Below are 22,649 nucleotides of genomic sequence, written 5' to 3' on the forward strand. Positions count from 1 at the left end.
CAAAATAGAAACATATACAGAAACTTAATATCAAGAGCCATTACATTTTTTCTATTTTAAAATCCTCTCCCAAGGTGATGAAGAGGAATATCTAAAATAAGGACATGTATAGAAACCTCTCTGAGACAGAGTATATCTTCATTACTTTTGTATCCCTAGAGCTTTCAATAATTCTTAGTATTTGTTAGGCGGTTTACAGGTGCCTTCTGAACTAATAAAGCCAGCAAAATTTGAATGCCATCTCAAAGACATGTTAAATACATTGCAATTCTACCCACATGAATCTATCTAGAAATGGAATTTAGAAATTGGTAGAAAATCTGTTTAATAAATAATAATAAATTTGAGATCTGCACAGTTACAGAAAAGCTTCCTTTAGAGCAATGGGCTTAGCGCCAGCAGGCCAACCATTGTTAGGGCTGCAGCAATCCTAGGTCATTCATCATCTCCCTGTCTGATCACAGGGATAATCCTTCCCAGGTTGGTTCCTGCTTTGTTCAGAGTCAACTATTACTTCTGGCCTTCTGGCCTTGTCCACCATTTCTTCCTCCTACTCCTCCTCCACGCTTCACTCTTCCCCTTCCAGAATTACTCTCCATCTCCATCTTCATCCCGCTAGCGTCGCCCTCTGGATTCCTATAGAAACACTCATCCTGGGCCGAGACGCAGCCGCAGATGCGTCCCTTAGGAAGCAGAGCAGATGAGGAGCCAGCAGCAGGAACACACTTTATATGGATCCTGGGACTGGGCCTCGGATGAGCCATTCTAAGGGCAGGAGCAGGATGTGGTTGTTGCACATGTGCAGGGTCATGCCTGACATTCTCCTGCCTCCTGGTTTCACCTCCTCCTGAGCTGGATGATGAGCTTCCCAGGTAGCCTATTCAGCACTAGTGGGAGAGAGGGTGACTTTATGAGACTTTTTGTAAATCAGACCCTTTTCCCAGGCTAAAGTCTCAAGGTGTGGCAAGCAGAGGGGTTTAAGGCTATGGGTACTTACCTTTCAAGCCTCCCTCCTGAACACGCTTTACTCAGTCCCTCAGGAAGAACTTTGGCACCAAAGGCTCCAAGACTGCCCGAGATTTAGCCCCTAACATATTCCGGCCAAATTTCAGCCAGAGGCTGTGGACCTTTCCCAGGTCAGTCAATCCTGAGAGGCTGGTCTGGTACCTTAGGCCTCCTTACTCTTTCAGAGAGTATCCCCCATGCTTTTAGACCAGGCCAAGTCCCCAATCCTAACTGTGGAGAGAGATGCCCCTTGGTCAGTCACACTTCTCTTTAGAATTTCTCTTCTAAGAACACTTCAGCCTGGAATTTAAAGGCTATCATATTTGTCTACTTCTCTTTGGGTTACCAAGGAACGTGTCACTATCAAGGGGCCTTTTGAGTAGGAGTTTCTGAGTTTTTCTGTGGTGTGTTGTGTATGTGATTCTGCCACATTTAAGTAGCTCATGAGCACAGGTCAGAGACTTGAGACTTCTACCAATTCAGGAACTTTTTGTGAAAGTATCTGTCAACCACACACACACACACACACACACACACACACACACAGAGACATGTTGCATTTATTGCAACTATATTTTTAAAAAAAGGACTGATTTTTTTTCCTCAACAAACATACAAGAAGATCATTACGAGGAAGGTAGTTTTCCTATCATAGAAAAAAATTCTTCCCTTTTACCCATCAAAACACTCTAAACCAACAAGAAAAAGAAATTTGGTGTGCGTTGCTCTAATTCTCAAAAGGTTTATATAGGATGCAACTCTTCATGCAACCCATTAAGATTGGTTTATTTCTCCTTACGTATATCATATATGATATATGTAGATACACATATAATCACGATGTACTTCTGGAAATACGTACTATGTAAAATAAATGCCTAGCAATGACAAAGTTAGCTGATATGAATGAACATGAAGACATTGATAATGATGACAAGGAAGATGAGTAAATCTCCAGCCTATATTTCCCCTCTGTAAAGACAGAAATTACTTACTTTTATAGTAACTTCTGCTATTACTAACTCAGAAAATGAGCATTAGACAGCAGGAATGGAATTGTTGTGGAGGGCAGCTTTTCCAGCAAGTATTTTTGTAAGAATGTCCTCCCATTTTCCATCTCTCTCTCCCAGTCCAGTGCCCCATGTTGATGGTGTTTATGGCAAGTGAATCATCGCTACAGAGGGCTGTTGTAACAAGCAGTGACCTACCACATTTGAGCTCTTAATCTGGGACCAGCACTGCCTCAATTATGTGAGAAATACAGATGAATTAACCTTGTTCCTGTCCTCAGGACCTCACAGTAGAACTGGAGAAAGAAACAGAAACACCTAAGAAGTTAGATGGTGATGCTGAACCTCAACACAGAAGAAACACGGTGTGATTAAAGGAAAATTTCAGGGTTGACACCAGTGGTCTTAGTCGGCAGTCATAAAACAAAAAGATGCCAGGACTCAACTGTAGACTAATTAATTCAGAATTTCTGGGAATAGGGCCCCAGCACTGGTGTTTTTTAAAAGGTCCCAGTTGAATGTGTTGTGCAAACAGAGATGAAAACTATTGGTGTAGCCCTACTCTGTCCAATACAGTAGCCAATAATCACATGAGACAATAAAGCCCTTGAAATACAACTTGTCTGAATTGAGATGTGCCGTAGCATAATGCTGAGTTTGAAGACATAAAATTGCTTCAAATGTAAAATATCTCACTAATATTTTAGACTGATTACATGCTGAAATGCAAAATTATGGATATACTAGCCTAAATAAAATATAGTATTAAAATTAATTTTACCTAAATGACCTATAAATCAAAGATGAAGTCATAAGAAAAACTAGAAAATAGTTTTATTTGAATAAAAATGAAAACACAGACCATCAAAGCTTGTGGGATGCAGCTAAAGCAGTGCTTCCATCGCACTTAGAACAAAATCCATATCCTTACTGTGGTGTACAAGGCCCCGTCCAATCCTACTTCCATACTTGGACATTATTGCCTAACTCACTTTATCTCAACCACTAGGCTCTGGCAGCTCTGCTCCACTTGCTAATCTTCTAATGTACCAAGCATACTTGTTACTCACAGCCTTTACACTTGTTCTTCCAGCTACCTGGAAGAATTCTCTTCATCTAAGTGGTAAATTGGTCCACTCTCTCATTTCACTGAGCCCTCTGCTTAAATGCCACCTCTCAACCCACCTTGACTATAATAGAAAACAAAACATAAACACCATTATTCTCCATCTCTACTCTGTTTGTTTACTTCATAGCTGTCAACACGTTACAATTTATCTATTTGTAGTCTTTCTTTGAAATAGAATGAAGGCTCCATGAAAGCTGAGATTTAATCAGTTTTGGTCATTGCTCCACTCTCTTAATATGTTAATATAAAGAAATGTATTTTCTAATGATAAACAAATCTTACATTCCTAGATTAATCAGTAATTGGACAAAATATATTCTTTTTTTCATACTGCTGATCTAATTACTTAGCATTTAGTTTGTAACTTTCATATATTTGTTTATAATTAATGTTAGTTTATCATTGTTTTGAGAAATTTGAGTTTAGGTGTGGTATAAATGTTGTATCTTCCAATCATTTATATGACTTGCAAGATTTTGTAAAGATAATTGATATGGTTTGGATATTTGTCCCCTCCCAATCTCATGTTGAAATGTGACTCCAAATATTGGAAGTTGGGACTGGTGGAAGGTGATGAGTTATGGGGTCAGATCCCTCATGAATGGTGTTCTACACAAGGTAATGAGTGGTAATGAGATCTGGTTCATGGGATATCTATTTTTTTAAAGAATATGACAACCCCCATGCACTTTTCTCCCCTTTCTCATCATGTGATATGCCAGCTTCCTCTTTGCCTTCCACCATGAGTGGGAGCTTTCTGAAGCTTCACCAGGAGCAGATGCCAGCACCATGCTTCTTGTGCAGCCTGCAAAACCATGAGCCAAATAAACCTTTTTTCTCTATAAATTACCCAGCCTCAGGTATTCCTTTATACCAATGTGGAACAAGCTAACACAATAATAATTATTTGTTCCTTGAGTTGGTATTAAAACTCTCTTTTTAATTCCTCTTAGTTTGATAATTACTGAGGCATAGTTTTTTAATTCTCTGTTTTAATACAAAATGGAAATCAATAAAGAAAGAAAACAAAAAAATCTCTAAACATATGGAAATTAAACAGTATACTCCTAGTCTAGGAGTTAAAGAGGAAATCTCAAAGAAAATTCTTAAAAATACTTAGAAATGAACAAAAATGAATATACAATATATAAATATGGGATTATTTATGGGCTGAATGTGTCCCTCACAAAAAAAAAAGACTCATATATCCCCAATGTGATATTATTAAGAGAGGGACCTTTGGGATGTGACTAGATTATGAGGGTGGAGCCCTCATGAATGGGATTAGTGCCCTTATAAGAGGAAGTAGTAGAGAATTTTTCCCTGGCCATGTGAATATGCAATGAGCAGATGGACATCTGCAAGCCAGAAAGAGTGCCCTCACCAGACACTGGATCTGCTATCACTTTGATTATGAACTTCCCAGCCCTCAGCACTGTAAGAAATAAATGTTTGTTGTTTAAGCCGCCCAGTCTATGATCCTTTGCTATTGTAACCAAAACTAACTAAGACAGAGGAACAGCCAAAGCAGTGTTAAGAGGAAAATTTTTAGCCCTAAGTGTTCACTAGAAGCAAATAAATTCCACAAAACAGTAATCTAAGTCTCTGGCTCACGATACAAGACAAAGAGCAAAATACACCTGAAACAGATAGAAGAAAAAGTAAAGATGAAACAAAAATCAACCTAATTTAAACTAGAAAATAATATAAGAAATTATTGCAATAAGGCTCATTAACCAAAAATAAAATTTATAAACCTCTAGCAAGATTCACAAAAATAAAAAGAGAGAAGACAAAAATCACCAATAGCAGGAATAAAAAGTTTAGTATCACTACAGATCCTGCAGCCATTAAAAAGATAAGGGAATGCTACAAACACTTCTCTGCTCATGAATGCGACAGCTTTAAAAAAATGAGCCAATTTCTCTAAAACCACAAACTACTAAGACTAAGCTAAGATGAAATAAGTGATCTAGATAGTCCCAGAACCATTCAAGAAATTGAATTTATTGCTTAAAAGCTCTGGAAAAAAAAATGTGTAAGCCCAGATGGATTCACTGGGGAATTCTACCAAACATGTTAAACAAAAATAACATTTGTTTTCCATACTTTCAGAAATTTCCACAATTTCTTTCAGAAAATAGAAGTAGGCAGAATATTCTCAACTCATTTAATGAGGCCCATCATTTCTCTGATATTATAATCAGATAAATATAGTACGAAAATAAAGAAAACTACAATATACCTTTTAAACTTAGACACTAAAATCATCAACAAAATACCAGCAGATCTCATCCAACAATATGTAAAAATAATTATACATAATGATCAACTGGGATTTATTTCAGGTATGCAAAGCAGGATCAGCATTTGAAAATTTATGAAACCCATTATATCAACAAGCTAAAACAGAAAAATCACACAATCATATCAATTGGTGCAGTTAAACACTTGACAGAATTCAGTACCAATTCATAATACAATCTCTTAGCAATTTAAAAATAGAGGGGAATTAGCTCCAATCGATAAAGACCATCTACAAAAACTCTACAGCTAACATCATACTTAGTTGTGAAAACCTGAATTCTTTCTCCCACGATTGAAAACAAGGCAAAAATGTCAGGTGTTCACTATCTCCATTTGCTGATGGCATATCTCAAGAAATCTAAGAAAAAACAAAAACTCTAGAACTAATAAATGAGTCAAAAAATGTTGCAAGGTACAAAGTCAACACAAGAAAACAAAACACATTTCTACAGGTTAACAGTGAACATGACAAAAGTCTAATACCATTTATAATCCTTCCAAAAAAATGCTTAGGTATACACTGAGCAAAATATGGACAGAATTGGTATACTGAAAATCAGAAAACAATGATGAAAGAAATCAGGGAAGACCTAAATAAATGGAAAAATACACTGTGTTCAAGGATTGGAAGACAACAATAAAGATGCCAATTTTCCCCAAACTGAGCTAAAGGTTTAATACAATTCCCAATAAAATCTCAGCAAAGTTTTTTTTTCCCAAATTAAACTTGTTTAAACATTTATATTAAAAGGCATAGGCCCTAAAGTAGATCAAATGGCCTTGCTAAATAAGAATAATTCTATCCAATATTAAGTCTACAGTAACCAAGATCGTATGGTACTGGTGTAGGGACACACACAGAGATCAATGGAATGGAATAGAGAACTCATAAACAGACCTACACAAATATGTTCAACTCATCTTTGACAAAAGTGCAAAAGAATTTAAGTGGAAGAATATCTTTTTCAACAAATGGTGTTGGAGCAATTGGACATCAACAGGTAAAAAGAAATTTTGAGCTAAACCCTACACTTTATACAAATGAACTCAAGTGGAAATGTAATGTCATTAAATAACTAAAGTAATCACTGAGTGGCAAAACATATCTGCATTACACATAACTAATAAAAGTCTGGTACCCAAAATGCAGAAATAAAATGCCTACCCATCTTTACAAAACAGAAACACATAATAGAAATATGAGCAAAGGGCTTGAAAATAAATCTAACAAAAGGGGAGGTTCAAATGGCCAATGAAAGATGCTCAACTTCATAAGTAATCTAGAAAATGCAAATTAAAGAGATGATAATAGATACTGACACTCACCCGATTAGCAAAATTAAAATGGTGTGCCAGTACCAGTAATGGTGAGGATGCAGAGCAGCAGAAATTATCATACAATACTGATCAGGATAAATATTAATGCAATCCCTCTGGAAAACATTTTGTTGTTATCCAGATAGATGAAAATATGTCTATCCAGTAATCGTACTCCTGGGGAAAAATAAAAACTTCCCAGATATGTCCCAGAAGACATATATAAGAATTTTCATAACAGAATTAGAATTATTTGTCAAAAACTAGATGCAAACTAAATGATCATCATCAGTAGAATAGATAAGTATGTTTTGGTATAGTGTAATATACTATTCAATAATGAAAATGAATAAGGTACAGATCAACATACAGTAGGGTTTACCTTCTCAACTGGACATTGAACAAAGAGAAAAAAATTATATAAAACTGTGACTCCTTGTTTATAAAGCTTAAAAACTCAACTGGGAAGCATACATCGATGGCAAAACTACAATGAAAATTAAAAATTGTGACATGCTTACCTTTGGTGGGGGTGGAGAAGCATCTTGTGATTGGGGGACATGGGGCAACTCTGGAGTTCTAGCAGTCTTCTCTTTCTTATCCTCATTGTGGTTGGCGTTATTTGTGTTTCTTTTTAAATTACATAAATATATTTTATTTATTCTTTTGTATGTAGATTATATCTCACAATAAAAATGAATATACTAACAAATTAGGAAGTAAAACAGCAAGCAAATAAAATCTTAGCAGAAAGTCTTGAAGACTATGTGTATAACTTAAGAACATGAAAAAAAAAAAACTCTTAACCAAGAAGTCTAAAACTTTCAAGATAAAAGAAAATTTAAAATTTAAAATTTCTTATAGCAAACAATATTACTATAAGCCAATATGGCTCATTAAAATATAAGGAGGAAGAGGAGAAGTATGCTGGCTAATTTTATGGAGACTTGACTGGGCCATAAGGTGCCCAGACATTTGGTCAAACATTACTCGGGGTGTTTCTATGTGGATGTTTTTGGATGAAATTAACATTTGAATTTGTAGACCGATTAAAGTAGATTACTCTTCCCTGTGTGAGTGGGCTTCATTCAATCAACTGATGACTAGAATAGAACAATAGGGCTGAGTAAGAGGAGATTTCTTCTGCCTGACTGCTTTGTGCTGGGATATTGATCTTATTGTGCTGGGATAGTGCTCAGATTGCAATTTCCACCATCAGCTCTCCTGGTTCTCAGGCCTTCAGACTCAGACTAGAACTATCCCCTCTTCTAGGTTTCCAGTTTTCCAACGACAGATCGTGAGATTTCTCAGCCTTCATAATCATAAATCCATTTCCAATTCTTATCATAAATTTGTATCTCTACCTATATCTGTAACTATATCTATATTTCTATCCAGACCTATATCTCCTACTGGTTCTGTTTCTTTGGAGAATACTGACTAATGCAGAGGGAAAATACTTAAGATAGACCAGAAAAAAAAAAACCAAGGAGTATGCTGAAAAATAAGGCAGAGTATATGAATAGGTAGTTCGCAGAGAAACAAAAAAGAAAAAGTGTGTGCAATACATATATGAACGTAGACTCAGAATTAGCACTATGAGAATTTCAAATTAAACTAACAATGACATATAATTACCTATAGGAGTTGCAATATTTACAAAAAGGGGCAAAGAAAAGAAGCCTCAAGCATGATAGGGAGGGACTAGAGTGGAAGAACACAGGTGGAGATGTTAATTGGTACCCATTGGTGTCATGCAGAAGAAGGGATAGGATGCTTTATAAGCCCATTTTCAGCAGGGCCTTGCTCTGAACTGAGCCCATCATCTCACCACACGCACATCTCAGCCTGCTGATAGACTACTATTTGTAATTCCCCTGGTGGTGCCCTCACTCTTCCTCACGCTTCCTCCTCAAGGCACAGAGCGTCAGTCATCCAGACAAGCTGCTTCTCTGTCCTAAAATTATTTTAATATGAGTGCTGAGCTGAGACCAGAACCTAAGGAGGGCCAGACCCAGGCTGGGCTACATGCAGCTTATTTTACAGCTGCATAAGAGTGGTTTTTCTTTTTTTGTTTATTCTGGTTTATGTTTTGTTTCGTATATATTTTTTGAGAGTGGTATTTCTCATGATTCTCCTTCACACCCTCCAGGCCTGATCCTTTGCAGTGAGGCAGATACAGCAATAAAGGTGGGACATGGCCCAGAGCCCGGTTCCATACTGTGTCTCACTTAGCCATGGATTGAGTCACAGGTACTGAGCAGGCCCATACTGAGGTGTTCCTTCAGCCTTACATTGCTTAAGTATTTATTTAACCGTTGTTTCGTGGAGAGGCTGGAACATGAAAGAAAGCAAGAACTGGACAGACTCCTCCTCCCCGGAGAGTAGTTGAGTGACAATGAGTTGTCATTTAAACTTGCCCCTAAGGGTTCTGATTCTCATGCCAAGCATTTTAAATCTGATCAGAAGAATTCTGTTAAATAGACCTTTTTGCTCGGAGTGCAAAAGATTTTTCTAACTTTGTCATCATGGCATGAAGAGAACATGAAAATAAGTTACATTCGGCATGGTGAGTTAAACTGAGCAAGCAGCACATGGCCAGCAGCGCTCAGCCCTGGGGCTATCAGTCTCTCCAGGCCCCTGCCTGGGCTGAGAGGGTCCACATCTCGCAGTCTCCGAGTGCACACGTGCAGTCCCATTGAGAAGCCCTACTGTGAGGCTGCTTTTTCAGGATTGCCCCTCTGGAGACTGCTTCCGGCATACCTCTTTCTCACGCCCCACTCTTACCAAAGCATCCTTAAAAGTGTATGGCTGGGGCACTGGACTTTAAGGGATTTGAAAAGAATAAAAGAATTGACAATGGCCAGGATACTTCACGAAGAGGCAGAAGAGCTTTATTGTTGTATAAGGTAAGGTGGGAAGGTAAGATCAGGATCCAGGATGGGTTCTTGGGCCATGACAACAGACAAAACACTTCACAAGGTGTGTCAGCCCAAAGGAAGGAGAAAAAGGGGCAGGAGAAGCATCATTCTGGGACAGGTCCTGGCTGCAAGTTTCTCCATAAGTGTTTCTCTGTGATGTTTGAGGTCTGGTCAGCAGCAGCCCCCAGAGCTGTGGCAGCAGCTAGAGCCCCCAGAGGGTTCACACTCACAGCAGTCTGGGCTCTGGTGCCGGTGCCGGTGGAAGAGACGGGGCCTGTGGTGGCTCAGACAGCAACTGCCACCCCCAGAGCTCCAGCAGCCCCCAGAGCTGGAGCCGCAGCAGGAAGAGACTGGAGGTGGGCATGGGGCTGGGCACTGGGGTGGGCACTTTGGAGGACACTTGAGTGGGCATTTTGGGGGGCACTTGGGAGGGGGCTGGCACTGCTGCTGGTTTTGCTGGCAGGACATCTCAGTGCGACTTTTTCAACCTGAAAGTTGAAATAATCAAACCCTTTAGCTGTGAAAAGGCAAGGATGGCAATTTTATCTCTTTTAAAACTAAATCATATGGTGACGGTGAATAATATTCAGTGTGTGTATATGTATACACATACACACATATGTATCAACAAGTGAAAGAAAACAACTTAAATCTTTCCTGCTGAATGAAGATATATACTTGAAAATCAGATGCAATAAGAAGCTTCTTATTCTGTCTTTTAGTAGATAGGCAGTATCTTCAAATCTTCATAACCTTGAATAGAGTATTCACACCCAACAAAGTATCCATTTTTGAAATATAAGAATAAGCCCTTGATGAAACCGTCAGATACACATTTCTCATAGCCCAAGGCAAGATTTCCAGAAACTCAAGTCAGACTGTCTCTCTTTTCTGCACATAATAGCACAGAATCAAAGACATAACTCTCTGAAGCCTTCGTTCATCCTCCCATTCCCCTGTGCCCTCTGGTCTCCCAGGTTGCCACTCACCGTGGTCACGCACAGCACAGACACGTCCCAGGGGAGTCAGAGCAGATGAGGTGCTGGAGCTGAGTATGTCTTTTATAGGCTCAGGCTTGGCTCTGGGAAGAGCAGGAGGTGGCTCTTGCACAACCAGGCATGTGCTGGGTCATTCCTGACATTCCCCTACCTTCTTGTCCCTACAATCCAAGGAAGCACTGGGAGCTCCCAATACCTCCCTCCGGGACGAGGGTCTAAAGGAGCTTTAACCAGTCATAGCCTCTTCCAGGCCGGGTACCTGTGGAGCTGCCAGAAGATTCTTAAGGAACTCGTGCCTGGACAAAGGCTCAAAGAGTGACTTCTAAGAACACCAGAGATCCTTGCCATAGCTTCTCTGTGGAAGTGTGCTATTCCAGTTTCTTCCCATCCCCGAGTATGGTTTTCCAAGCCTGCTTCCACAGCTAAGCAGGTTTCTTTGTGGCATTGAGTCAGAGACCAATTCCTTCATGGAATACTCCTCCCCTTCTGCTCAGACCCTCATTCCTGACCCCATGTCCCTGTGTAGCCCACAGAACCCTGCTAACAGGATTAATAAGTGATTCAAGATGGTTTCTTCAGATTTGGTGGTGATGATCATTGTGACTAAACTTCTTCACTTAGAAATTAAAATGTCTACTGTGTAACAAGGCAGTTTTTAAAATAAGGCAATAGTTTCTTGAACTGGACACAGAAGAGCTCTGTGTTTATGAGCCCAGTCACCTCAAAGACTTTATTTAGACAATCTAAATCCTCAACTGTAAAACAGGCCTATTAGCACCTTCCTCTCTGAATTGTTGGTTCCATCAAGTGAGGCTTTAGCACATGATAAGGCACAAGGAAGACACTTAAACAAAGTCAATTTTTAAAAGAACAGGGGCAGGATATGAGACAGAAAAATGGACAATATTCAGTTCCTGTCTTTGAAATTTTTATTTAAAAATATAGGTAGGCTAGCGAAGACTCTCTTAAGAATGTACAGTGTACATTCAGGATTTTGAGAAGTCTAATTATTTCTTGTCAAGAGGATGATGGGAATCAAATGATTTATTTAATCTTGTTGGTGAATGACAGGAGAGTAAGGAATCTGATACCATTTTGGATAAGATACATTCATCCATTAATCAATTTATTTCATCTATCCATCAAACATTTACTGACAACTTACTATATGGCATAAGTTAGAATACAGCTTTTGAAAAAGATAGTCCCTTCTTTCATATACCCTTGATCTAGAAGGTAGACGTATATGGTCTTTACATTTCTGTCATACTAAGAGATGCCCCATCTCCAATAGTTTTATTTTCTAGTCTCAGATGTAGTTCCCTACCCTTGAGGGTGTTCACATCAAGAGTAAAAAATGTTGATATCCAAACATAGCAGTTAATCAAAAAGATACTATTTTGTCAGCTATGAGGTATTCAGTGATCATCTATCCAAACACTTTGGTTTATAGAGGTGAATACCGTGTGTGTTGTGTGACCTCTAGGAATTCACAATTCAGTGGACATTCTGAAGACCTCTGTGAAATTTATGTGCATACAAAATGAGTCTATTTTCCAAGGAGATTGTTGGGAAACCGGATCACCTGACAATGCCTGAGGGGATGTCATGCCAGGTTCCTCATTCTCCTTGACAAAGATGGTAGTAACCACGAAGGAAGAGAATGGGATGGGCTGTGCCTTTATGAATGTGTGTGTGTGTGTGTGTGTGTGTGTGTAGGCAGCATGGGCATGAGTGTGCGTTTGCAAGGCCGGGAACAAGCACAGCAGTGTGGCCAAGGGTTGGAGAGAAGACCACAAAGCTGCTATGTGCCTCATTCACAGGAAGCCAGTCTCAGGAGACAAAATGTCCTTCCACATTTTTTATGATAAAATATATCAGCCACTGTTAGAGATCAGGCTTACAGCCTTTGACACCAGTAAGAATTCTAGGTAATCTTGGCTTTATGTCCACAGTCATTAAGTCACCAGAGCATGAGCTCGGGATCAGGTCTTACCCCTTGTTTCTTTTCCTGGGGAGTCTAGCAGTTGACTGTAGACTATTGATTAGATGGATGAATGAATGAATTAAATGTTATTAGAAGAATTACCTGGGAGTTATTTAAAGTACTTCCTTTAAGCCACCTCCACCTCCCCTTTGCCTAGAAAGTCACTAACCTGCAGTTTGATCCTGCCAAATGTCGTAAGAGGCAAATATTTTTGCTGTGACCTCAAACTAACTCTATCACAAAACCTACTGATCTCCAGAACATGTTCTCTCTTTGTGGTACTTCCTCTCTTATTCACCAGTCATGGGACCTTACCAATGTCACTCATCCCTCTCCTTCAGCTTCTGCAAGTAGTAGGTTGATTATTTTATAGTTTCTTCTTGTAAAATGCATCTCTTAGCTCATTTCAACCTCTCCTTCCCACTGAAAACTGATAACCCCAGTCCTAAGCCACCAGCTCATAGAGCAGACCTGGAGGTGAGGTTGGGGGCAATAGTTTCCTAACAAGGGATGGCTACATGGTGACCTGGATCCCTGAAACTATTGCCCAGTGGCAAGATTCCTACTGAAGCCATTTATAATGTTTGGACAGAAGAAGCTGGAATCTCCCATGATTTTCCAAAGGGACAGAAGAGGAGACAAGAATATCAAGAATATCTAGACATGTACATTTAATGTGTAAGAATCACACTCTGCTCCTCCTGGAGCCAGAATGAACCCTACAACCTGCTCCAGGACCCTCTATATGAGACATCCTTGGCCCTGGTCCTGGTCCGTTATCTGTTTTTACTTCTCAGGTACCAGTCCTCTTCTTGGTCTATCATTATTGTGAGTTTATCCAGAGAAGCCAAGGAAGGGGCCCTAATCAGGAGTGGGGCAGACAAATAGAGAGCCCCTTTGGGAGACTGGATCTTCAGAAAGGACAGAAGGACATGGGGGGAGAGAAGGGCACGAGGAATAGAGGGTCATTTGTACAGTATGGGAACTAGCCCAGAAACATTAGTATGTCAGAGAAGGAAATTAGGGAATACCTGCTTTAAGTCTAGCTTGCTGAGAAGAACTTACTATAAGCTGTGTGAATTTCACACAGTAAATAGTGCAGGCCTTCCCAGTTTAACTGTAGAGAACTGCTTGAGATCACAGACTCTGTAGCTAAATCACCTAGATTTGGATTCTAAGAACCAGGTACTTGCTATGGAACCTTAAAAATGTTCCCAAAATTGTCTGTGACTCTGTTTTCTCATCTATGAAGTGTGTAAAACAACTGTAATTACCTAATAGCAATGTTGTATGAATTAAATAGTACATATCTTATAACAAGTAAAAAAGTTTAGAATTACATACTTCTACAATTACTGTACATAGTTCTGAATTAGGTGTGAAGATGGAGCAATCCAACCAGCATGGGGGTTGACTAGGACTGAAATCTCACCTAGCAAGGCCAAAGAGCAACCATGAAATAGTAACATAGGGAATGTCTTTCTTAATATTAATGGTTTTGTCAGTTGCTTACAAGCAGAGGGAGAATTGTTTAGAAAAAGAAAAGTATCCTTATTCTAGGTTTACACTTGTGTTGTGCTGAATTCACTTTCAGCTGAACTCACATTGACATATCCTGCCAACTGAGCCAGCAATAGTAAGAGTCCCTCCCAGGAGCTGGCCAATATGCTCATCCCTCAGTCTCCTGAGTTCTTTTTAGCACTGGGGGTAGTGCTGGTCCTGCTCTGGGAGCAGCTGCTTCTGGAGTTAGCACAGGCAACACACAGTCAGCCGACCTTGGTTTCAGAGCTGCTGCGGCAGCAGCGACAGAGCCTGGGGAGTCAGAGAGAGAGCAGCGCCACAGCTCTCAGATACTGCTGTGGATCTCAGAAGGTCCGAGTTGAGATAACCACACACAAGAATCCACCCTGGCCCCAAACTCCTTTTCTATTCCCCCCTCTTTCTGGGCTGACCCTTTGGGGACACAAGAGGGTGACCAGGTAGAATTTTCACTCCATTTGGAGATGAAAGTTCTCTCTGGGGATTCTGGCCCCGGTGACAATCCATTGACCTTTTCCTTTTCACAATGTGTTCTAGTTACTGTTGACTGTCTTCACTTGGGTCATGTTTCTAATAGCCCAACTCAGAGTTAATCATCTGCCATCTTCCCCCTCTAGATATATTTGAAAGAGATGAAGCCATAACACCAAATATGGTTTCTGATTGCACAGCACACTTCTTCTCAGAGTCTCACCCTTTTCCTGCCCTTGAGAGATGATCCAGACCCCTGATCCTTGGCCCACCTCTGGGTGATGGGTGGATTAGAGGTGGGGAGACAGCAGAAGTAACCTGGAGCCTCCGCCAGGCATCCATAAGCCAGGTCTTGTGCCTATCTTCAGGGAGCTCCCCACAGCACTCCAGACCTCAGCTGCAGGCAGTGAATTCCCCTGCCTAATCAACCTTCCACACAGGCTTGCCTCAGTGCATACAGCAGAGCCCATAAAGGTGGAACTGTGGGCAGGACGTTCCTGAATGTTGTGTTAAGAGGTAAGTGAAGTGTACCCAAAGAGTCTGTGTCACTATTTCCAGAAACCCAGCAATCCAGATGTCTTTTCTCAGCAGGTCAAACTATATCCAGAACTACTTGATTGGATGTGTGCCCAATATACATGCTCCCTTCATTCTTAATGTACATCTTCAAATTCTGTCCAGAACCAAACCATGTCTAGATATTAAAATTTACACTTCTTCATCCTCCTTGTACATACAAGCAGCCAGGGAGATTTAGGAAGTCGTTGGGGCTTTAGGAAAGCGCACGTAAGAGGCTTTACAGGGGTCAGGGCCTTTTACCCACCGTTTCTCCTTCTTCCTAGCTGAGGCACAGCCTTGCAGATCAGAACTGTATCAGGCACCTCAAGATTACCAACTGCCTCCCAGGAAACAACCACTTAAAATGAAATAATGAGACAGAGGTGTATCCATCTCTGAAGACTCCGTGGAACCACTGCAACAGCCATGGACTACCAACTTCTGACTTCATCACATATGAGTGGAAATAGACTGCCTTCTTTTTAAAATTGCTGTCATTTTGAGTTCCTGTGGTAGCAGAAGAAAATAACTTCTAACACACATGCACACGTGCCAAACACAAGGTAAGACGCAATGAAAAGCAAATAGTTATGCTGGAAATTATCCTGTGTATGGAAGGTTAGATAGAGAAAGGATTACGCTCACTAAAGGAGTACATGGAGGCCTGGATAGTAGGCCCACTGGGGATTGCTCCCACTTAAGGCAGAGGCCCCTGAAAGCAGACTCAGTGCCCATCTCTCTGCAGGCCAGCCTTCACCTATCCCAGGCAACCTTAGGTCCCCTGCTTTGTGTTCCATTTTATACTGTTTGGGTTTTTTTGTTTATTTTGTTTGCCGACATGTAAACACTAAAGACAAGGGAAAATTTCTTAACCAACTCAAAAAACCCTGAAGCTATAAAAGCAAAGAAAGTCATGTTTGAGTACATAAAAACTAAAAATGTTTCCATAGCAAAAGTTATTACAAACAGAGTCAATTAAATCTGATGCATTAAATATTTTAATAAAGGCAGATCAAGGTTCATATCCGTTATATATCAGAGCTCTTGAAAATTGAAAAGAAAATTTGAAATCATATTATGAAAGTTGTAGAAATGGCCAATGTGCATGTTTTTAGCAGAACAAAATTACTACTGATCAGGGACTTGAAATTTCAGTTAATAATGAGACTAGCTGAGCAGAAGCTCTTTAGTTTAGTTAGATCCCATTTGTCAATTTGGGCTTTTGTTACAATTGCTTTTGCTGTTTTAGTCATGAAGCCTTTGCTGACGCCTATGTCCTGAATGGTATTGCCTAGGTTTTCTTCTAGGGTTTTTATACTTTCGGGTTTTACGTTTAAGTCTTTAATGTCCCTCTTGAGTTAATTTTTGTATAAGGTGTAAGGAAGGGGTCGAGTTTCTCTTTTCTGCATATGGTTAGCCAGTTTTTCCAGCACCATTTATTAAATAGGGAATCCTTTCCCCATTGCTTTTTTTTTTTTTTTTTTTTTGTCAGGTTTGTCGAAGATCAGATGGTCGTAGAGGTGTGGCGTTATTTCTGAGGCCTCTGTTTTGTTCCATTGCTCTACGTATCTGTTTAGGTATCAGTACCATGCTGTTTTGGTTACTGTAGCCCTGTAGTACCGTTTGAAGTCAGGTAGTGTGATGCCTCTAGCTTTGTTCCTTTTGCTTAGGGTTGTCTTGGCTATATGGGCTCTTTTTTGGTTCCATATGAAATTTAAAGTAGTTTTTTTGTAGTTCTGTGAAAAAAGTCAGTGGTAGCTTGATGGGAAGAGCATTGAATCTATAAATTACTCTGGGCAGTATGGCTGTTTTCAAGATATTGATTCTTCCTATCCATGAGCGTGGAATGTTTTCCATTTGTTTGTGTCCTCTCTTGTTTCCTTGAGCAGTGGTTTGTAGTTCTCCTTGAAGAATTCCTTCACCTCCCTTGTAAGTTATATTCCTAGGTATTTTATTTTCTTTGTAGCAATTGCGAATGGGAGTTCACTCATGGTTTGGCTCTCTGCTTGTCTATTATTGGTGTATAAGAATGCTTGTGATTTTTGCACATTGATTTTGTATCTTGAGACTTTGCTGAAGTTGTTTATCAGCTTAAAGAGTTTTGGGGCTGAGACGATAGGGTTTTCTGAATATACAGTCATGTCATCTGCAAAGAGATTCGATTTGACGTCCTCTCTTCCTATTTGAATACCCTTTATTTCCTTATCTTGCCTGATTGTTCTGGCCAGAACTTCCGATACTATGTTGAATAGGAGTGGTGAGAGAGGGCACCCTTGTCTTGTGCCAATTTTCAAAGGGAATGCTTCCAACTTTTGCCCATTCAGTATGATATTGGCTATGGGATTGTCATAAATTGCTCTTATTATTTTGAAATATGTTCCATCAATACCTAGCTTATTGAGAGTTTTTATCATGAAGGGGTGTTGAATTTTATCAAAGGCCTTTTCTGCATCTATTGAGATAATCATGTAGTTTTTGTCATTGGTTCTGTTTATGTGATGGATTATGTTTATTGATTTCTGTATGTTGAACCAGCCTTGCATCCCAGGGATGAAGCTGACTTAAATGTGGTGGATAAGCTTTTTGATGTGCTGCTGGAATCAGTTTGCCAGTATTTTATTGAGGATTTTTGCATTGATGTTCATCAGTGATATTGGCCTGAAATTTTCTATTTTTGTCGTGTCTCTGCCAGATTTTAAAATCAGGATGATGCTGGCCTCATAAAATGAGTTAGGGAAGATTCCCTCTTTTTCTATCATTTGGAATAGTTTCAGAAGGAATGCTATCATCTTCTCTTTGTACCTCTGGTAGAATTTGACTGTGAATCTGTCTGGTTTTTTTTTTTGGTTGGTAGTCTATTAATTATTGCCTCAATTTCAGAACTTGTTATCGGTCTATTCAGGGATTCGACTTCTTCCTAGTTTAGTATTGGGAGAGTTTCTGTGTCCAGGAATTTATCCATTTCTTCTAGATTTTCTAGTTTATTTGCATAGAGGTGTTGCATAGTATTCTTTGATGGTAGTTTGTATTTCTGTGTTATCAGTGGTGATACGCTCTATCACTTTTTATTGTGTCTATTTGACTCTTCTCTCACTTCTTCTTTATTAGTCTGGCTAGTGTATTTTGTTAATCTTTTCAAAAAATAATGTCATCAGAGTGAATAGGCAACCTACAGAATGGGAGAAAATTTTTGCAATCTATCCATCTGACAAAGGTCTAATGTTCAGAATCTACAAGGAACTTAAACAAATTTTCAAGAATAAAGCAAACAACCCCATCAAAAAGTGGGCAAAGGGTATGAACAGACACTTCTCAAAAGAAAACATTTATGCGGTCAACAAACATATAAAAAAAAACTCATCATCACTGGTCATTAGAGAAATGCAAATCAAAACCACAATGAGATACCATCTCAGGCTAGTTAGAATGGTGATCATTAAAAAGTCTGGAAACAACTGATGCTCGAGAGGATGCAGAGAAATAGGAATGCTTTTACACCATTGGTGGGACTGTAAATTAGTTCACCCATTATGGAAGACAGTGTGGCGATTCCTCCAGTATATAGAACCAGAAATACTATTTGACCCAGCAATCCCATTAATGGGTATATATCCAAAGGATTATAAATCATTCTACTAGAAAGACACACGCACATGTAGGTTTATAGCACCACTGTTTATAATAGCAAAGACTTGGAACCAACCCAAATGCCCATCAATGATAGAGTGGATAAAGAAAATGTGGCACATATACACCATGGAATACTATGCAGCCATAAAAAGAATGAGTTTATGTCCTTTACAGGGACATGGATGAAGCTGGAAACCATCATCCTCAGCAAACTAACACAGGAACAGAAAACCAAACACCACATGTTCTCACTAATAAGTGGGAGCTGAACAATGAGAACACATAGACATAGGGCAGGGAATATCACACATTGGGGCATACTAGGGTTAGAGGTAAGAGGAGGGAGAGCATTAGGAAAAATACATAATGCATGCAGAGCTTAAAACCTAGATGATGGGTTCATAGGCACAGCAAACCACCATGGCACATATACACCTACATAACAAACCTGTACATTCAACCCACGTATCCCAGAACTTAAAGTAAAAAAAAAAAAAAAAAATGAGACTGGAAAAAATAATAAACAGCATTAAATCAAATAAAGTGATTCAGTGCAAAGGGTAATTTAAAATGCAGAGAATATGGAATCTCGGACTGGTTAAAGAGCTAGGTGTTTTTCTTAGCAGAAGTAAGGGTGAGGAGGCAGCTGAACATTTTAATAACAGACTCCGTCTCTGTCAGATTCTCTCTTCTCTGAATCAATTATCTTCATGTGGACACCTGTCAGCCTGAACCTAAGAAGCACTAGTCCTTATTTCCCCTGCTGTTTCCCTGTTTCCCTCCCCTTCTCCTATTAATACTAAAGATGCCCCAACCATCCTGGCACTTCTCTCCCCTCACATCTGAGGGTGGCTGAACAAAGAAGATAAACATTGAAGGAGAAAAGGTCTAATCTTCCCTACAGCATCTTGTACCATTTATTCACTGTATTTTCAAAGTGGAACCTCCATGTTTTTTGTAATAAAAATCTCCGTCACTCATCACTCACCTGCCCGGCACATAGGCCAAGTGGCAGGACAGCATCCTGGGACTCAGATCTAACACTGAGAGGAATTGAAGACAGGTGTCCGAGGCAGCAAGTCAAAGGGCTGATTTTAACCAGTCACTCTCCCTGAAAAGGAGTTCAGTGACTATGGGCTGTACTTTGCAGAATGAAGAGTCTCAACATTCATTTCAAGCATTTTATTCAACTATTGATTCTAACAGCAGGGAAGTTTTGCTTCATAGAAGTGTGTTCTTCTCCATGGAGAAGAAGAAGTCTACAGAGGTTCCCAACCTTCCCAATGTCTGGAATACACAGAACATTAGAACATGGGTCTGACTTAATGGACAGAAAGGCAAAGCTGCCATAGCCAGAGGTGACCCTCTTGGAGCTCCATCCACCCTGCATTTGGGGGAATTAGTTCCTCGGAGCAGCTTTTCATGTATCACCTACTCAGGTCCTGTCCTTGACCCATGAAGAGAATTTCTCTGAGGCACTGACCTTTGGAGGACATTTGAAATCTCAGAAGAGAAGAGAATGACCAAGACAATTTGTGAGTCAGAAATCAGAGCTTTATTATAGCATGAGGTAAAGGAGGAAAAGAAGACCTGCAATTGAGGTGCTCCATCAAGTGCCAAGTTCTTCCAGGGAAGCCCCATGAGTCTTGGTGGTCCCTGTCCACCCATGAATGGAATGAGAGGAAATGGAAAGAGTTAAGCATCAGGTTGTAGCAGGTTGTTGAACATTCTGTCCAAAGAGTTCTTCTTAGCCCAGGTTAGCAGCAGCCCCCAGAGCTGTGGCAGCAGCCAGAGCCCCCAGAAGGTTCACTCTCACAGCAATCTGGGCTCTGGTGCCGGCGCCGGTGGAAGAGATGGGGCCTGTGGTGGCTCACGCAGCAGCCACCACTCCCAGAACTGTAGCAACCCCCAGAGCTGGGACCACAGCAGCCCCCAGAGCTGGGACCACAGCAGGAAGAGACTGCAGGGGAACATGGAGCTGGGCACTGGGGTGGGCATTTGGGGGGACACTTAGATGGACATTTTGGGGTACACTTGGGAGGGCACTTGGGAGGGGGCTGGCACTGCTGCTGGTTTTGCTGGCAAGACATCCTGGCAGAGTTTAGTGAGCCTAAAACATAATAATGAAACTCTTTAAATATTTAAAACCAACGATCATATTATACCTCTTCTGAAATCAATGCATGGGTGGGAGAAGAATTATATTTAGATTATACAGTCATATCAGTAATCTGAAAGAAACAACTTGAATCTTTCCTCCAAATGAAAGCACATACATTTAAAAATCCACAGAATGAGCTCCTTATTCTTCCTTTCAGGGTAAGCTGGGATTTCTCTATCCTCACAAGCCTGAGTAGAGTATTCACAGCTCCCTGAAGTACCTATTTCCTTAATACAAGCCCTAAGGTCCAGCTGGGTGTTGCAGGACACACCAGGGTGTCCTCTGGAAAAAGATTTTGCAGTGAAACCTCCAGATAAAAGGACTTGGCTTGAAGTATTAGCCAGTTTCCATGGTGGAAATATGCCCAACACGGCAGTTTTGAAGTTACTCATGTGAAGTCACTGAACAAGAATTGGAAAAGATGTGCACAGTTAGCTTTCCCCACCTATATGAGCTCCAGTAGGCCTCAGAGCCTCAATAGATTTGAGGCAGACTGGGTCCTATTCCTGCTCAGCATGGCAGAACACAAGCACACAACTCTCTTTCTCCAGCCTACCTCCATCCTCCCCATCCCTCTGCCCTGCTCATACCTCTCTGGTATCCCAGGTTGCCACTCACCCTGGTCACACGCAGGAGCACAGACACGTCCCTGGGGAGTCAGAGCAGATGAGGTGCTGAAGCCTGATGCGTCTTTTATAGGGCCCAGGCTTGGCTCTGAGAAGAGCAGGAGGTGGCTCTTGCACAACCAGGCACGCGCTGGGTCATTCCTGACATTCTTCTGCCTCCTTGTCCCTGCAATCCAAAGAGGCCTCAGGAGTTTCCAGGACTCCTCTCTGGGGCTGGGGTCTGGGGAGGCTTTAGCCAGTCAGAGCCTCCACCAGGCGGGAGCCCTAAAGAGTTAACTTAGGGTACACAAGGGACCCATGCCTGGATGAGATCCTGTTTCCTGCATCTTTTGTATTCGTGTCCTCTGAAGAAACATCAGTTCTGAGCCACAACATTCCCTGACCTTGTAAAAACGTTCCATGATGACTCCCTCTACCCTGAGCAGTTTATCTTCCATGTTCTGCTGTAGATCCAGCCGTTCCAGGGGGCTTCTACAGCCTTGGCTCTTTCTAGGCATCCTACTCCCTTGCCTAGGCTCTCAGCCCTTCCTCCTGGGCTCTGTGTTTCTGCTTTTCCTCCGACTCACCGTGGCAAGCAGATTCAGTGGATTAAATCTGAGTTGGTTCTGTGGTCTAGAGCAAAGAGTATGATTGAGAATAAACAATTCCTTCTAAAATCAGAACATTATTCTTAGTCAGAGGAATTGTACTGAATGTGGTACTGGCATCAGAAAAATTGCATATGCTAATTGAGGGATCTTTGGAAATTGCTAGAACAATTATCAACAATTGCTAGAGTGTCACTATGATACTCACAATGAGTATCAGGTCTCATATGTAATGGCCGTTATAAACCAGGTATACCTATCTCACTGAGCTGTTTTTAATATTAAGTGATAAATAAGAAAGAGCTTAGTGTGACACTGTGTGCCTGATAGACACTTAATAAATATGTGTTTAAAAGAAAAACTAATGCCATGTATTAGATACTTACCCAGGTCTTATGTGGCA

At 40.5% G+C, this 22,649-nt stretch overlaps 2 protein-coding genes across 2 annotated transcripts; both read right to left on the reverse strand.

Annotated features, from left to right (window-relative positions):
* Nucleotides 1-9,640: 9,640 nt before the first annotated feature.
* LOC105497894 (late cornified envelope protein 2A) lies at nt 9,641-10,725 on the reverse strand. Its single transcript, XM_011769417.2, has 2 exons — nt 10,679-10,725; nt 9,641-10,177 (listed from the first exon to the last, which is right to left on the reverse strand). The coding sequence occupies exon 2, from the start codon at nt 10,155-10,157 to the stop codon at nt 9,861-9,863; it is 297 nt and encodes a 98-aa protein (XP_011767719.1). The 5' UTR covers nt 10,158-10,177; nt 10,679-10,725; the 3' UTR covers nt 9,641-9,860.
* A 9,683-nt stretch (nt 10,726-20,408) lies between these two features.
* Nucleotides 20,409-21,685, reverse strand: LOC139356700 (late cornified envelope protein 2D-like). The gene is made up of 2 exons (XM_071071407.1): nt 21,652-21,685; nt 20,409-20,982 (listed from the first exon to the last, which is right to left on the reverse strand). The coding sequence occupies exon 2, from the start codon at nt 20,960-20,962 to the stop codon at nt 20,630-20,632; it is 333 nt and encodes a 110-aa protein (XP_070927508.1). The 5' UTR covers nt 20,963-20,982; nt 21,652-21,685; the 3' UTR covers nt 20,409-20,629.
* Between the last annotated feature and the right edge of the window lie 964 nt (nt 21,686-22,649).

The sequence above is a fragment of the Macaca nemestrina genome, chromosome 1, assembly GCF_043159975.1.
Source record: "Macaca nemestrina isolate mMacNem1 chromosome 1, mMacNem.hap1, whole genome shotgun sequence".
Classification (NCBI taxonomy): Eukaryota; Metazoa; Chordata; class Mammalia; order Primates; family Cercopithecidae; genus Macaca; species Macaca nemestrina.

Bases quoted from the DNA above. Each gene is read 5' to 3' on its own strand.
- LOC105497894 (XM_011769417.2), bottom strand. From the start codon at position 10,157: ATGTCCTGCCAGCAAAACCAGCAGCAGTGCCAGCCCCCTCCCAAGTGC.
- LOC139356700 (XM_071071407.1), bottom strand. From the start codon at position 20,962: ATGTCTTGCCAGCAAAACCAGCAGCAGTGCCAGCCCCCTCCCAAGTGC.